General features: G+C 35.1%; 1 protein-coding gene across 2 annotated transcripts in view; it reads right to left on the bottom strand.

Annotated features, from left to right (window-relative positions):
• LOC150076202 (uncharacterized) overlaps window positions 1-18,596 on the bottom strand; it is a 104,663-nt gene that overhangs the window by 33,690 nt on the left and 52,377 nt on the right. For both annotated transcript variants that reach the window (XM_090388109.1, XM_090388108.1), the window contains exons 4-6: window positions 17,977-18,174; window positions 8,573-8,763; window positions 3,326-3,478 (exon numbers count right to left, since the gene is read on the bottom strand). In XM_090388109.1, coding sequence (XP_090244235.1) covers window positions 3,326-3,478; window positions 8,573-8,763; window positions 17,977-18,174 — 542 coding nt within the window. The remainder of the gene's footprint in view (window positions 1-3,325; window positions 3,479-8,572; window positions 8,764-17,976; window positions 18,175-18,596) is intronic.

The raw sequence follows: 18,596 nt of genomic DNA, 5'->3' as shown, positions 1-18,596 counted from the left end.
AAGAAGATTCTGAAATTTCATTTATGATTTTATATGATTGAAGATTTCAGTGAAGGAGGAACACATTTCACCATAATATCGTAAAAATCCACACAATTATAATTATTGGAATTATTGCAAATGCAATAAGATAGAGTTTACTACCTGTTTATAATTAGATGCGCTAAGAGAAAAGCCCAATAAACCAGAGAGTGCAAGCCGTTTTTATTGTTTTATGGTAGTGACCTCCTGAAATGTGTTTTAGAAAAATATCACAAAGGTATTCAGAATTGATTCTTATAATTGAATATGTGATAACGATGAAACGATGACATTTTATATGCGCACTGTCCCTTAAAATAGTATTCACTGTTGAAGCAGCGAGACCTAATTCTGTGCAATAGATGACAAACTTTGTCCTGCTTTGTATTTCTTAAATCATTTTTGTTTCGTTTCCTAACATTGCCAGCACTTGCACTTTCCATTGGTCCCTTTCCCTTCACCATTGTAATAAGTAAATAGGAATGAAAAGAAGATTCTGAAATTTCATTTATGATTTTATATGATTGAAGATTTCAGTGAAGGAGGAACACATTTCACCATAATATCGTAAAAATCCACACAATTATAATTATTGGAATTATTGCAAATGCAATAAGATAGAGTTTACTACCTGTTTATAATTAGATGCGCTAAGAGAAAAGCCCAATAAACCAGAGAGTGCAAGCCGTTTTTATTGTTTTATGGTAGTGACCTCCTGAAATGTGTTTTAGAAAAATATCACAAAGGTATTCAGAATTGATTCTTATAATTGAATATGTGATAACGATGAAAGGGCAGTGCAATTTTCATTATAAAAATTACCTTTTAGAGAGAGAAATAGCGAATATATCAACTTCCAAGGTCTTGGAACAAATTACCAAAAAGAAAAAAAAAAAACCTGTTATTGGGTTCACATTACGATATTTTCACGATACCTCCATTTATTCCTATGGGATGCAGAATATGTTTCCACGATTTTTTTAAGTTTGCACCAGCCAGCAAAAACTTACATAAGGTTTAATTTCCATAAATTGAATATTACGTAAGTCAGGGAGTTCCTGTACCTTGTTTCAAATTACTAGTGGCAAGTGTTTAATTTTCTTTGAACCTTGCATCAAAGACTGACTTAGTCTTTCCCAATGTTCATTTCTTGCTCGACTATCCTGCTCACACAAAAAGGAAGGAATTTTCATGTATACCCAAGCTGTTAGCCAAGCAGCAGACCAACAACTTTAAAATCTTCACACACCGGCCAACCATGATCCTTAAACTGAATTTTTTTCCAAAATAAGCTAAACATAGCTTAACGTAAAGGAAAAAATAATTTTCCTTTACAGGCTGAATGGGCTACAGGAATGGATGCATGCTTATTTCCATTATGAAAGAGAATTCCTGTGAGGGTCTGCTTCAATGAGTCCATAAATAAACTCCACTACATTGGTAGAAAATTCCAAAAAAAGTTCATAAATGTAGGAATGTTGTTGCAATATATCATTGAAACTTCTCTAAAAAATGGAGAACCAATTATTTTTTTCCCAATGTATGCCATGAAAAAGACTGTTCCTGAGGCCAGCAGATCCTTGGATTTGCTAAGAGTGCACTTGTCTAAAATAGCTGTGGTCCAGTTCTAGTTGTAAATTTCTTCACCAAAACAGTTCATATCATCTCTAGATCACAAACGTCAGATTTGGGATCTGATGGTATATGTTCAAGGAGGTGGTTCAGGTATTTCATGTCCATGGGGTATAGCTGAAGTAATGTTATTAGGGTACCTAATGCTCTGCTTGTTCTTTGCATCATAACTTGCTACATTTACAGACAAAAGTATTAATCACTAATATGATGTCACGGCTCCCTCCACACCATGGCAAACATTATAGCTTTCTTTTACTGCATTTCCACAGTCACAAGCACTCCACAGCCGACCGGGCTAGCCGAGTGGGTAAAGTACCTGCCCGGCAACCCAAAGGTCGCGGGTTCGATTCCCGCCTAGGGCTTGGATCAAAGTACTGCAAAAACCTTGGGAGGTGCATTATGGCCACAGAAGCCGATGCGCCAACAACTACCAAATCAAAAAAAAAAAAAAAAAAAAAAAAAACAAGCACTCCACACATGTACAATATACTTTATGGGGAGGGGACCAACTTTTATCTTGGCTGCCTAATTTAATTTCAAAATATGCAGCATATACATTTTAGACATATGATATTATATCCTGCCAAAACAAAATAATATTAACAAAATATATTTAGATTGACATAATCAGCAGTTGCCACTATCAAAGAATGAAAATCACATTAGAAGGTAAATACTAGTAAGCAAAACTGCACTAAAAATTGAATGTGTAAAAAACACTTCACATTTATACAGCTACCTGACTTGCAGGTCTCAACATGTCTAAACACATCTATACTTGTCAGTCACAAAGGAAGTAGTGTATATATATTTATTTTATTTTTTTGTTTATTTGTGAGATTTTTGTATAAGTAATTTATATGAAACTACTCGCCTATCTTGCAACTGGCTGCATTGATAGAGCTAGTAATTATATATATATATATATATATATATTTATTTTTTATGAAATGTGTATTATGGTTAAAAGTCATTGTCTGGCTGTTTAACTAAAAAGGAGGCAAAAACTGGGAAGGTAATTAGGATAGTAATAGACACTCCTGTTCTCATATTACACTAACAGCTCATTTTAGTTGAAGGACAGTAAACAGTATATGATTGAAGAATATAAAGCTGGTTCTCAGGTTATCCGGGACCGCAATTTTCCATCCATGTTAGTAACAGCCCTGGACCAGGGCCGTTACTAAACATGGATGGAAAATTGCGGTCGATCCCGGATAACCTGAGCAAATATTTTTTGAGTTAACATTTTTGAGCCAAGATGTCACAAGTTTGGCAGAAGTGGCACATGTTGAACACCACTACTGTACGAAAATAATTTGAAACAAATAAAAACTGATGTAGCTGAGTGGTCAATATGAGAGTGCAGAAACACACACACGAGTTGACGGTTCATGTCCACATGATGACTGGTAAATACATTTAATGGTTGTACTTATTTTCAAAATGATTAGTCTAAGCAACTCTGACCTATCTGGTCACATTGAAGCATAAACAGAAAATTATAAATCTCAAATTAAAAAAAAAAAAAAAAAATTTAAATAAATACATAATAATAAACAAAATAATAAAAGTTCTAGTTTACTCATTATCAATTACAGCTTGTAGAAATACAAATTTACCTCCCTATTAAAATTAAGTAATAGAGTTGATTTCCCTGGTCTGTTACCTTTCTTTTTCCTTGGCAGCTTGCATATCTTGAAGTTCTTTCTGTAATACACTAATCATGTTCTCATATATTTGTCTAAATATTTCACTGTTACTTTTTATGTTCTTCAGCCTTTCACGATAATTTCCCATCATCTTGGTCATATCACATAACCTAATAATAAATATAATAAAATAATAAAAAATTAAAACCTTTAAACAAATTTTAAAAATGAAAACCTATAGGGGCACATGCATATACCAGTAGTTTCAAACTCTTTTATTCTTCTTTTGAATCCCCCTTGAGTAATAATAACAGTGTTGCTGCAAACTCCGTTTAACATGTTTTGTTTACTGTGTCAATGTGTATAAGCATTCAACATTATATAAGCATTACCCTAAGTGCTGAGATATAATGCATACAAGTGTATTCAGTGTTCTCCCCAGAAAATTTTGCCAGCCGGGTAGCAATATGAAGTAGGTGGGGAAGTGTAATACTTCGCATAGTATGTTCAAATTAATACTGATCGAGATCAGTGAGCAGTACCATACGGTACTGCAAGGATCGCTTAAATTTTAGCTGAGTGTCAGTTAAATTCACCAGGCAGTGCGTCCATTCGATAGGGCTTGCGGAGAACACTGGTACTGGCACAGCATCCAATGTGCCATTTCTCATATAGGTGGGCATTCTTAAGCAGCCAAATGAACACAACTATTTAGCATCAATGATTCATTTTTGTTCACAGCTTTATACACATTTTTATTCATTATTATTAATTTTTGTTTGTGTTGGGTTAATTTATGTACATAGAATAAATTTCTGATAAAATTTTCAGTTTTGTTCTGATTTACAGCTCAATCCAAAAGTAAGTGTTCACTTCTGGTTATGAATTCCAGAGACTTTTACTTTTCAACTACTATTTATGAATTTTGGGAATGTTATTATTTCTCAACATTCCAAAACTTACAGCACACTGAATGTGCTCCCTCAAATACTGGTCGCAGTGAACATGTTAACAGTTAATTTTTTTTTTTAATAAAAATAACTTTTTGAGCATAATGAATTTATCAAAAGCTCCGTAACATACAATATGTAACATATCTACAATAAAATATAAATTCTAACAATGGCAAGTTTGCAGTTAGGTACATGGCAAATATTTATTGAATATGTATTGTAAATTTTTATTGTTTATTGATAATTTACAGGTTTATTGAATATGTATTGTAAACAATTATGCAAAACATTTGATGTTAATATTTATAAAAAGTTTCCTTTAGTGTTTATAACTCTTGCAATAAAATTTTCTGAATTAAACGAATTAAAGCACAGGCTATAATTCGGTTAGTTTTATTATAATTTCTTTAATTTTGCATTCTACGAACTTGTAAAAATTAACAAAATTTGCTATTAAAATTGTACACATTTATTGTATTCATTTTTTTTTAAGATACAGTATAATTCCAGTACTTCAAAAACAAGAAATGAATACCCTAAACATAAGCATGAATAACCCGAGATCAAATTTTAATCTGGTCACTCTACAGTACAATGATGCTTCTTCTCCAACTGATTTCACAGTTTACACTAAACAGTGACATGATGAGAGTCCTGTGATGTGATAATAGTGTGTTTCCGCCTTAAGGCACTCAGAAGGATTAGTAAAATGAAAGTGGAATTTTCACTGTTTGCATGTTCTTATCTACTTGGTGGGGGTTATTTTATTTTATTATTTATTTTATTTTTTTTTTTTGCCGGTGCAGCACAAGCCTGTGGCTTCCTTGCACTATATAGTAAATATTATTACTACTTTCTTAATTGTACATATGCTTTCATGGCTTCTGTGATTATTGCTTTAAAGGTATCCCATGATATGTAATGTTTTCGCTCTCCCTCTGGAATTCACCCAATCCACAGATGCTATGTAGTGCCTTAACCTGTCATAGTCCTCTTTTCTGAATTTAAACCCATGCTCTCACCTTTAACTACTGCAACACTTTCTTCAACTTCAAACAAACTGTGTGACCACAACCTGTGTATTGTTTCTATACTTTAAGCCTGTTGATGCCAAGAATATTCGTACCCCTAGTATTTTTTCTAATGGGCTGGTACAAATAATAATTATCTACTTAAAAATTATGTTTCTCATACTGAGTTTCCGTCCCATCTAAAATGCTGCTAATACCGAGGGAAGTAGACATTGAAAGTGTGTTGTCCTTTGTTAGTAATTCCCGTAATTTTTGTAATGTGTAGTCTATATATTAACGTTAGTATAGAGGGAAACGATGTTGTGCGACAGTGTTAATGCATTCAAAATCTTGGTTTGTATTATGTACCCTGAATTCTGAAAATTTCATTAAAGGTGATATTATTTTGACCAAGAACGACAAGTTTGCGAAAGCCGATTTGTTAAATGATTTTTTTTTTTTTTTAGGAGCATTAGCAACTAAGGCCATATTGCTCTGGGGATATGCGGTGGTCATTTCCTGACCTCTCTGCATCCTCTGTATTTGGTGGTCACGGGCTCGAACCCCGGTCTAATCAAGAAGCGTGTGCTACGCATTGCTGCTCCTGCCCACCTGGCTACGGAGGCGCCGTTTTGTTAAATGAAACAATGGGTCGTAACAGATACCTTTTTTTGTACAACTTTAGAATGCCAAACATATGTGAAAGAATGTTGTTTCTAATGCCAATATTTTGCAGTGTATGTAAGTTTACCTCTTTACTTGCTCTAAGTCACCTAAGAATGATGTTCTGGTGTTCAGTCGGTTCTTTAACCATGAATCTGTGTATGTGTTATCTAATTTGTAAGTTTCACTGTCCGAAAGAACCTGATGGATTTTCTCAAAATATGTACTTTTATCTAAAATTATGATGGTGTCATGGTCAGCCTTTTGGACAACAATATTTGTATTCCTCCGTAGTTTATATAAATTTGCTAATTGCTGTTTGCTTATGTTATGCAGGAGTTGATGATAGCATTTGTCTCATGCATTATCCAGTATTTATCAGGGTGGTTCTCTAATTTTATATATAACTCGACTATGCTATCTTTAATGGGGTATTAATTACTATTAACAGCAAAATTAAACCTGTACCCAAGGACAGACAACTCTGTAGGAGAAAACATTTTTTAAGAGAGAGAGATTAATGACTGAAGATGACCAAGAGGTGTGAGGTTTGTGTGTAAGCATGTTCCAGTTGATTACTGTTTGTTGTGCAGAATTAATAAGTGTGTTGTTAAAGTCTGTGAATTCAGCATGGGCCAAATTCACAGACTTTAACAACACAATTTCAATTCACAGACTAATTAACAACACACATATTTATGCCATACAACATACAGTAATGTCTGTTTATGACCGATCAGTCTTGAAATCTGAGCAAGAGGAAGAATCCCATCAACATTGAGCCTGCTGTCCATTCAAGGCCTTGTACACCTCAATCAGATACACCTCACAGGTGCCTAGTCTCCATACACTGCAATTTGCAGAACTTAAGCCTTTCTTTGTAAGGGCACCCCTCACCAGTCTTTTCGCCCTTCTTTGTACTCATTCTTGCAACTCTACATCCTTCCAGACCTATATGAAGTACTCAAGGTGTGGCCTGACCATTGCCTTATACAAGGGGATAGTCACCTCCTTATCCCTGCTAGCAAAATTCCTGTATATCATTGACAAGTTTCAATACTAATGCAATACCATTTCTTCTCTTTTCTCCAATACTGTTGAATCTTAACTTCTAAAGTCCCCTCTCCCCCTCCCACTTTGTCTCACTCCCTCCAGTTCCCCCCATCCATCACCCTTCTCAAGTTTTCCAATTTCCCTTTTTCCCCAATATATTTCCATTTCATGTTGCCATCCTAATTTTACTTCTTATAGCTTTGTGGCAATGAGGATTCAACTTGTTGGACAATGCGGAAAGTGTCATTTCTTTCCCTGCCAGGTCTGGCAACCCTGCCATCATCAGGGTTCCATAACTTCTGAGTTGTCTGCCATCATACACAAGGGATATATATAATCAAGTCATGATAGCTTCCTGTTGCTTTCCATGTTTTGGGAGAGAAGAGATTCCTTCTGCTCAGTTAGAGAAATTATCAAATTAATAGTATTCCCAACAGGAAGTAGAAGAACAGTCAATAAAAAGTGCAATCCAGAATACTGAAAAGTTAACTACTGAGTTAATTAAAAATATATACAGGCATACCTCGGTTAACGTTACCTCTGATAACGAAGCTTCGATATAACGAAGTCCGCAATTTCAAGCCCCTTTTAACATAAAAAAAAAAACATTCCAGTTTAATCACCTGAAATCTAAACAAACTGAAGAAATTACGGAAACCTTTGGGGCTTCTCGTGGTTGGTTCGAGAAATTTAAAAAACGGGCCAGGATTCATAGTGTAAAATTAACAGAAGCTGCAAATAAGTTTCCAGAAAAACTAAAGGAAATAATTGAACGTGAAAAATTTCCACCAAATTTGGTGTTCAGTGTTGACGAAAGCGGCTTGTTCTGGAAACGGCTACCAACAAAAAAATATGGCCAGAAGTTGTATTAGAAGAAGAAAATAACATCCAAGAAGAAATGAAGTTATCCAGATGGTTCAATCAATAGGTTTCGAAAATGTCGATGAAGAGGATGTTAGAAATTTATTGAATGCAGAAGATGATGGTTTTTCAGTGGAAGATTTAGAAAACCTTGTTAGCAACGAAGACAAAGATAATGAAGACGAAGTTAAAGAAGTTCCTGCCGAAAAAGTGTTAACCAAAGATTTAAAAAGGTGCTTAAATGACATTGAAAACGTTTTAAATTTTTTTAGTGAAAATGATCCTGATTTAGGAAGAAGTTTTATTGTTAAGCGATCAGTGTTAAATGCAATAACTCCATATAGGCAATTGTTAAATGAAAGAGAAAAAAAGCATAAGCAATCAACTTTAGACTCATATTTTAAAATGTGATTTCACTTTGTATGTAAGTTGACTGTTTATTTAATAAAACTTTTCTTTGTTCGAAAAAAAAGCTTTTCATTTTCTTTACGTAGGAACGTATCCCTATTCCGGCCATAGTATTTTTACCTCTGAAAACGAAATTTCGCTTAACGAAGTAATTTCGTGGAACGCATCCTATTCGTTATTCGAGGTATGCCTGTATAATAAAAAATCAAACAAAAAAAAAAAAAAAATATATATATATATATATATATATATATACACACATGTAAACATAAGAAGCTAATAATTAATGGACTAGCAGAAATATTTTAACACTTGCCCACTATTTTTCACCACTAAATCTTCAATAACTGCATCTGACATAAAACCTGAAGGTTGAAAAACCTTTGACAATGGATTCTGTCCATCAGGTGGTAAGAAAATGCCTTGCATATCACTTTCCATAGGAACTGTTCCAATAATATCACAGTTTCCTGCATCTTTTCTCTTTGAACAGTCATGTGATAAATCCTGATGAAAAATGTGAAAAATAAATCCTGATGAGAATAAAAGTACAACACATAAATAAAAGTACAACACTTGCTTAAAAAATATATAAACAGGTAAATAGTTAAGCTTAATCGCCTAAAAAAGTAGAAATTACTTACAAATTAACCGAGCGGCTAGTTCCCATATCTTCAATTTCCCAAATTGAAGTTCTTGTATTTTTTTTATTTTTTTATCAGCTTGTTTTTTATGACAAAACTAATGCCATGAGATGTCAGTTTAATTTGTCTGTAAACCCTACATATACCCTATGGTAACTTTACTGGATGAAAGCCTAAAATTTTGTACTGACTGGATTCAAACACATCCAAAAAGGTTTCTTTTAAAAATTGTAACTAGCAGTGAAACATGGATTCATCAGTGCATGACCAATGGAAAAAAAAAAAAACTTGGATGTTTTCTTTCTTTTCTTTGGTTGGTGGGCCACCACAAACCAAAAATTCAGGATTCAATCCTCTGCTGAGAAGATCGCAGCCACCAGTTTTTGGGATATGGAAGGGATTATTTTGACAGATTTATATGCCTGAGATGCCTATTGCTATTCTGAAACATTTGAGAGGAACCATAAAACAGAGAAGAGGGAATTTAGCATCAGACACTTGCTTTTTTCATAATAATACTTCTGCACAGAAGTCCCATAAAGCAACTGTTGTCACTGTACAGTCTAAACCTAGTCCACTCACTCTACAGTCTAAATCTGGTCCCCACTAGTGATTACTTCCTCTCCAGAACTGTTAAAAAATAGCTGCATAGGCATCAATTTTCAAGTAATGATGACGACTCCAGGAAGCCATTTACAGCTTTTTTTTCAGAGACCAGAACAAAGCCTTTTCATTTTTTATAGGTATTTCCTCTTTGCCTTCAAAATGGAGGACATGTATTGATATATATACTGACAAGGGAAAACAATTAGGCTATGTTGTTTCTTTAAATACCAAGATGAAAAACCTTTTCAATGACCCTCATATATTTAGATATAAACCTTTAGGTTTATATCTAAAATAGTAGTTTTTCAGTGATAGCAAGATTAGTATATGCTTTTCAATTGACTTTTTTCTTACTGTTTAGTAATATCAGTAATAATATAAGCTTTAGGAAAGTGAAATGTCATATTTGTAACTTCAGTAGTTATTTATTTATTTTTTTTTTTATAAAAATCTAATAAGAACAAAATTCTCCTGATGTTTATAACATAGCTGTTTCTGAATAGTTGTAATAATGTTTTTTTCACAAATGCCAGCAGTATTATAGTGTATTGTAAAAACAAAAATATATTCATAACTGCAATAGTTAACTAATTCTTTGTAATATACTACAAGTAATCAATTTTAATTTTTCAAAAAAAAAAAAAAAAAAAAGCTCCTGGCACTCCCTCTCATACATGAAGGTTCAGACTATAACATAATAAATAAATAAAAACAGTTTCTGTAAGTTGTTTACTTTCAGCTAACTACTCTCCGTGGAAACATGAAAGCAGAAAATTCAAGTTTCTGAATATACTGTATTTGGCTGGCATGAGCGCCTCTTGGGCCAAAAAATCATGCCTATTAATGATTTATTTATTACTTTTTTTTGTCCAAAATATAGTTAAATATATTCATGCAACTGGATGCACTTTAGGTATTCATTCATATATTCATATAGTTGGATGCCCTTAAAAGCTCCCAAGATCATCATTTCTAAGGATATTTCCTTAGAAATGATGATTGATTCTGACATGATAGAATAAAAAGTTCCTTTAGGTCAGACAGCATTCTAAATTTGCTTTCTAGATACTGGAATAAAGGGGGTAATCAATGAGGATATCCTTAACTCTTAGCTGAATCTGACAGTGGGAGCACTAACGACTCTCCCCCCCTCCATAAGTAAAATTATTAAATAGATCAATGCAGCATCTTGCCAGTATCGTCCCATCTTGTCTATTACATCTGAAGATTGATACTCATAGGTGTAGTTAATTTTTAATCTGTAGGAGTTTGCTATTAACTTGAGCTCACCATAACTGACACCAGTGATCATTGAATGCTACTTTTATATTTTTATAATCTGCTTAGTTATCTTTCTTGAATACAGGAAGAATTGCTAACTTTAAAGTGGCACGATCTGAATGTTCATTCTGCCTCAGTATCCACAGAAAAAATGACTGTCTGTGCACATTTTCAAGTGATATAACCTAGATTGGTTTGTTTTCAAAAAAAGATGAGAAATTAGTTTGTTAGCTGAAACCATAGAAGAAGTCTGCATATATTAGAAAAAAGAAGTCTGCATATATTAGAGATTTTACAAAATGGCAATTGCATATATTGCCAACAGCTAACCTGACTGCACATAATTCTGCCATATATGCTACATTTCAATGGGGGGAAGGCCTTGAGTAACGATGTCTTGGAAGATACATTGAAGGTTAACATTTCAGTTGTGTAAGAGTACTTGAAGTCCTACAGGACAGTTTTCATTAGATTTACTGTCAAATAGCATAGAACATTGTACATCATCAAATGTCTCCCTTCTTACACGAGTTGGGTAAGAAGGAAGCCATTTTATTTTGCTCACAGTTAAATAGTAGCATTTTTCTCCCAAAGTAAAGGAAGTTTTATTTTCTTCTGTATACTGTTGTTGTAGTTGGCTTTGCAGGGTTTTGAGCACATCAGCAACTTTGACCATACTACACCATTACATATTATGTCTGTACAAATGTGCATTCATGGGTCAATTTGTATGTTGTATAGACCACAAAATGCCAAAATAATTCATAGGGACTTCTATACACAAGATATTGACTGGAGATGTTCTGAAGGGAACTGTATTAGATAGTATTAAGAAGTAGCAAAGGGCTTTCCCTGATAGTCATGGGTAATCCATGATCTATGTTTCGTTTGATTTGATTTGATTTTTGTGGAACAAAAACAACAAGGTTATAACGTGGCATGAAAAAGATAAAATTCGAAATTCAAAAAGATGAGTTTAGTAACATTTGAAAAGGTTACCTTGTCAAAGTTCACAATATGAAAACAAATCAATAAAAAAAAAAAGTCACTATAAAGGTAAAAAAAAAAAAAAAAAAAAAAAAATCAGTATAAAGGTAAAAAAAAAACAAAAAAAAAACCTATATTTCATAAAAGTGTATATTAATCGATTTTAAAAATTTAAAAAGTGCTGACACACTGTCATTGTCAGTTAAAAAATGACTGAGTGTATATGACTCATTCAGATGGGTAAAACAAACATTTCTAAAACTGGTACAGTCAGATAAAATATGTTGAATGGATAAAACGGTGTCACATTGCTCACACATAGGAGGGTCATCAGCATTCAGTAGAAAGGAATATGTCAGATGGCTGTGTCCTATGCAGAGCAGAGCAAGAACAACTTCCTCTTTATGATCCCTGCATAGACTAGACTGCTAAAGATGGATCACAGGCTTAATCTGATATAGCTTGTTTGTAAGCTGGTGATGCCACAAATCTTGCCACGAGAATGTAACTTACTGCATATTACTTGCCTGTAGTCTGTATTGGGGGACTAACAGGTCAAGTTTATTCGTCAGGGCTGCCGATTTGGCTGCAGTATCAACCAAATCATTTCCTCTAATTCCAATGTGACTGAGGATCTGGCAGAAACAGATATTGAATCCACCTGCATAGAGAGTGTATATCATCTGCTGAATTCGGGATAGGGTTGGAGGATTAGTGAGTGCCATCACTGATAAAGCTTGTAGTGCACTCACTCAATCGGCATATATAACACACCATTGGAATCAGTGATTTCTTATGTGATCTAAGCTAACTCTATAGCATGCAGCTCTACAGTATATATGCTGCAGTCAAGGGGTATCTGCTCTGATATAGTATTAACTGAAAAACAGCAGCAGATTCCACAAACGGTTCTGATTTCAAGCCGTCTGTGTAAACTGCCAAGAAGTCAGATTGTTCTGCACGGTGGTGTGAGATCTATGTGAGACCAAATTAAAGCTCTATACACATGCAACAGGAAATTTCTCTCAGCACCCCAGGACTTAGGAGAGATTGCTCTTAAAATATTTAATTTCTTGTGACATAACCAAAGGTAACCTGTGTGTTGTAAAGTTAAGATGATTATTCAGTAATAAGCTCAATGTACAAACAGTTTGCAAGTAGAATCTGTTTTTTAAATATATTTCTGGATTGGGATGAATTTGAAATTTTTTTACAGAAATAGATGGATTAAAACTTCTATTCCAATATGCAATAGCCATTCCTTAGTAAACAAACTTCTATTTTGGTAATTGCAAGTCACCTTCAATAAATGACAAGAGAGAATGAGATGAACAGCATACATACGATGACACATACACTATGCTGCCACTTTATTAGGTACACCTACCTAGTAGTGTGTTGAGTCTCCTTTAGCCTTCAAAAACAGCCTGAATTTGTCTAGGCATGGATTGAACAAGATGCTGAAAACATTGTGCAGAAATGGAGTACCATGTAGACACGAGTGTGTCACGCAGTTCTTTGAGATTTGACGGAGGTGTAGGCCTGCAGCAAACAGCCCTTTCCTGCTCATCCCAAAGATGTTCAATAGGATTGAGATCCACGGACTGAGTGGGCCACTACAGCAAAGAAAGGTAATTTTCATGTTCCTGGAACCATTCCATAGTGATTTGGGCTTTGTGCACCGGCGCATTATCCTGCTGGAAGTAATCATCTGACTGAGGTTAAACTATCGACACGAATGGATGCACTTGGTCAGCAACGATGTTTAGGTACAATGTGGCATTCAGACGTGAATCTATGGGTAATATGGACCCAATGTGTGCCAAGAAAACATTCCCCATACCATAACACTGCCCCCCCACCACCTTGCACAGTAGTCGTCAGACATGACGGGTCCGTGGATTCGTGTTGTTTTTGCCAAATTCTGAGCCTTCCATCAACATGATGCACCAGGAACTTTGACTCGTCAGACCAAGCAACTGCTTTCCAATCCTCAATAGTCCAGTGCTGGTGTTGCTGTGCCCACAGGAGGCGTGCTCTCTTGTTCTTCATTGATAACAAAAGGTATGTGATGTGGCCATCGGCTGTTGTAGCCCATTCGTGACAAAGTGCGACTAGTAGTTCATTGATATTTTGTTCTGCGCACCAAGGTTGTATTCTGACGTGATGTGCAACATTGTGGCCTGTCTGTTTGCTTGCACAAATCTAGTCATCCTCCTGTGACCACTCTTATCAACAAGCGCTTTTCTTTCATAGGAATGCTGTTGAGAGAATGTTTTCTGTTCATTGCACCATTCTCGATACACCCTTGAAACTGTGGTACAGTTTCAAGGGTGTATCGAGAATCTTGAAAAGTTCAGGAGAACTGCCGTTTCAGAGATGCTGTCTAGCACATCTTGCACCTACTACCATGCCACATTCAAAGTCCATTAGATCACTCCTTTTCCCCCATTCTTGCTAGGGTTTGTATGATTAACTGATACTAGAAAGGTTGTTCTGCTGCATTTATATCCACAACTGTGGTCATGTGACTTGCAACGTTGCAGGGCGAACCATTTGTGTGCACAGCAGGGGTGTACCTAATAAAGTGGCAGCACAGTGTATGATATATGTTTCATGTGGTTGGAATTTCATTTGTTATGATATTTATTCTTATAAGAGGTGACAATGCACTTAGTAGAGACCTCTATGGAATGCACTCTTCTTGGACCAATCATAAGTATGCTGTTGATTCTCTCTCTCTCTCTCTCTCTCTCTCTCTCTCTCTCTCTCTCTCTCTCTCTCTCTCTCTCTCTCTCTCCGAGAGAGAGAGAGAATCATTGGAGGCAACTTGCAATTGCCAAAATAGAAGTTCGATCACTGATAAATCATTCTGGTATTTTCAGGAAGTTTTTGTCATGAACCTGGAGTAATCTGACTCCACAAACCAAAAGAATGATGTTCATGAAGGACACTATGTTGTTAAGAAGTATCAAAGACTGTTTCTATATCTAAATTAATCATGATCAGACATTGCCTTATGAAAGCATTGTGGATGTTTGCTCTGCTTTAATCATCAGATGTAATGTGGTTTTCAAGACACACATACTGATTGTACTTTGTTAAATTTCTTGTTTTCAAGAACTGCATAATTCATCTATGAACCATTTTCTCCAAGATTCTGCCTATGTAGCTGGTAAGTTAAATTGCCTACAATTATGTGGGAGAGAAAGATCCTTTCCTGGCTTCAGGAAAGCTAATACAACTGACTGACACTAGGGGTAAAGTATTGTTAAGAAAGATCCAATCAGAGAAAGAAAACAACAACATCTGTGATTTTTCATTTAACTTTTTAATTATGATATAAAAGATTTCATCCTCTCAAGCACTATTAGGTGTTTCAATCAATGATTCCAGTGGTTCTGTTGATATGGATGACTGGTTATAAGGGATACAGCTATATGGAAAATGATTTTATGGCATTGTGTATATGCTTTGATTGGTTTAAAGACTGGTTTTATGCAGCGACAGTTGATAGCTTAGTTTAGCAAATGATTCAGCTATCTGATTGCATGTAATTCTGTTGTGTAAATGCTACATTCAACTGGGAGAAAGAGACTGCCAAAAAATTTTCGCTTCACCTGGAAGAGACTGTTCATCTACATCCATTTCAGAAAAGGATGGCTTTGATTTGGAGGTTTACATCACTTTTACTTTAGATATCATTGAAAGACCATTAGCTGGAACTGTGATGATGTGCTATTGACTTCATCAGATGCTTTACTGATGAAGTCAATTGCACATATCCCAGAACAGAGTGTGCCAAGCTAGCAATGGATGTACCTGGAGTCATGAACATCCGTATCAGTAATTACTAATTGAAAGTGCATTTTTATTATTATTTCCACATTTCATATGCTTCAGAGTACACAAGGTGATCTTCTCCCTTGCAACAAAGAAGTGAAATGTTGCAGCACAATCACACATGGTATGATTCACTTTGACATTCTGTCTGGGAGGGGCCATATTTCTGGGATATGTGATGCCTGATGGGGTTCAAGATGCATGGTCCAAAACAATAATTTAAATAGTTGGCTTTCACCATGTCAGAAAATTTAGAGAACTATAAGTTAACATAATGTTCCATGGTGGCATCAAATTACATCCTTTCCAGACAAGACAAGACAGCAGAAATAATTCAGACACAGCATGGGTTTGTTAAGGGGAAGTCTTGTCTGACCAATTTGATTGTATACTATGACGTGGTCACAAAGTAACTGGATGCAAAATTTAATTTTAATATCATATACTTGGATTTTAGGAAAGCTTTTGATACTGTTGCACATGGAAGACTACTGCACAAATTGGAGCAGTATGGCATTAAGGGCAAGTTGCTACAATGGATAAAAGGATGGTTAAGCGAGAGAAGACAGAGAGTGATAATCAATGGATGCTGCTCTTCATGGACTAATGTTATTAGGGTTATCAGTGTTGGGCCCATTGCTGTTTTGTATATTTATCAATGATACTGACGAAGGTATATCAAGCTTAATGTCAAAATTCGCAGATGATACAAAGGTTGGAAGGATTATTAATAACAGTAATGACAGTATGCTGGTGCAAAAGGATCTGGAAAAGTTGGGCCGGGAGGTGGCAAATGTAAAGTATTGTATATGGCTAGCAGTAACCCTAGAGTAATATATCAACTGGGTGGCATTACATTCAGGGTGGTGGAGAATGAAAAGAACCTCGGGGTAATTGTGCAGTCAAATATGAAGTTTTCTGAGCAGTGCAGACAGGCTGCCAGAGTAGGTCATGGGGTCTTGTCAATGATATACAGGAATTTTGCGAGCAGGGATAAGGAAGTGATTTTATGAAGGATGTAGAGTTGCTAGAATGAGTAAAGAGAAGGGCAACAAGACTGGTGAGGGGATCAAAGGGGTGCTCTTATGAAGAAAAGGTTAAGTTCTGCAAATTGCAGCATCTGGAGACTAGGCACCTGCGAGGTTATCTGATTAAGGTGTATAAGGCCTTGAATGGAATGAAACCCCTCAATGCTGATGGGTTTCTTCCTCTTGTTCAGATTACAAACCTGAGAGGACATAAGCTGAAATTGAGGAAAGACAGTTGTCGAATAGATGTGCAGAAATTTTCCTTTGGCCAGTGGGTAGTTGATTGCTGGAATAAACTTTCACCTGCCGTTGTGGAAGTTGATAGCTTAAATAAATTCAAGGCAGAACTAGACAAACATTTGGAACAAATGAATGGGTGAAATGGGAAAGTTTTTTTTTTTTTTTTTTTTTTTTTTTTTGGCTGATGCTGTATAAGCTTGCTTTCTTACATCATGCTAATGATTCTATTGGCCAGGATCACTTTCCTCTTCTAGGACAGTTAATAGATTCTATTCTGCTTTACTCCCTTTGAAGTGTTTAGTGGAATAATTTTTATTGGAAGCCTGCCAATGAGAGCTCTACTATTAGTTCAGAATATTCTGGTTGTGAGAGTTCTATTAAGAGGTCACCTGAGTGGAACTTCTTGACTATTTTTGGTGAACCCTACAGCATATTCAATGCATTTCTGTACAATGAGGGGAGAGTTAATTTGCTGGTTGATCTGATAGCAAAATATGATGAGATATGCCAAAATACCTGATGAAGAGTAACTAATTTTTAGTCTCTTGGAATGCAACTGGATTGATTAATATATATGATTTATGAAATTGTGTCTATGAGAAAAATGGAATTTACTAGCTGCCATTTTGTTGGTCATGTTTCAATAAATTAACTAAGTGAGGGATACTTGAAATTATTACTATAAAAACTATATTAACAGAATGTGTTTAACACTATGTACAGAAACTGATTAATACTTTGATAAGATGCACTTAGGTATTAAACTGTATGCTGTCAACCTTTGAGCCATTCGGCATGTATAGAGCCATTCCATTAAACCAGGGCAAACCTATGTGCGACAATACACAGGATGAGAAGTGCAGCTACACATTTGTCATGATGAAGCAACTATTTCATTCCCAGAATAGATCCTAGTTTTTTAAGCATTAAGCTTCTCTTTGGCTATGGCAGCCACAAAATAGTTATATCAAAAACTCTCTGCATCTGCACTTCAATATTTTTTAAGAAATGGATATACCGATTAGAAATGTTTATGTGGAAGAGGAAATAAATAAGCATTTAAATGAAAAATGACACTGTAATTTTGTTACCTTTTCAAGAAGTCTGGTATTTTCTGAACTAAGTGCTTTACATTTTAACTCTAAGGTTTTTATTTGTTCCTCCTGAGTTTTCACAGTACTTTCCATGTCCTTTAAGGCTTCTTTCAATTTTCGAGCACCCATTTCCTTCAGTTCACTCTGAAACTTCATGTCCAAATATTTTTCATTTGTCTTCTCCAATTCCTGTAACTAAAACAAATAGTTATTGAATTATATTTATAAGTAAACAATACACAGGGTCATCAAGAAAATATGAAACATCTGAATGCCAATATTTTTTGATATATTCAGCTCACATGCACTGGTGAGTTTAGTTTCATTAAACACAGGCAATGGGAAATTTTTTTTTTTATCAGTTAATGATATACTTTTGCAGGAATACTGTATTCCATAGGCAAGATAGAGTACAATACAGGGCAGCATGTTTTTTCTATGTAAAGGTTTTATCAAACTGGCAATTTTTTAAGGCAATGTTATAAGGCAACACAAGTTTAAATTGAGATTTGGTTGCAGAAAATGTCTAGAAAGATCAACAATTTTGAGGTTAGTAAAGAAGTCTGAACATTCCAGTTCTGGGACAGACAAAAAAGGCCACTGTTAGTATGGAGAAG

The sequence above is a fragment of the Mastigoproctus giganteus genome, chromosome 13 (assembly GCF_048544385.1).
Source record: "Mastigoproctus giganteus isolate SK-2022 chromosome 13, ASM4854438v1, whole genome shotgun sequence".
NCBI lineage: Eukaryota > Metazoa > Arthropoda > Arachnida > Uropygi > Thelyphonidae > Mastigoproctus > Mastigoproctus giganteus.
This window is presented reverse-complemented; position numbering and strand designations above follow the sequence as displayed.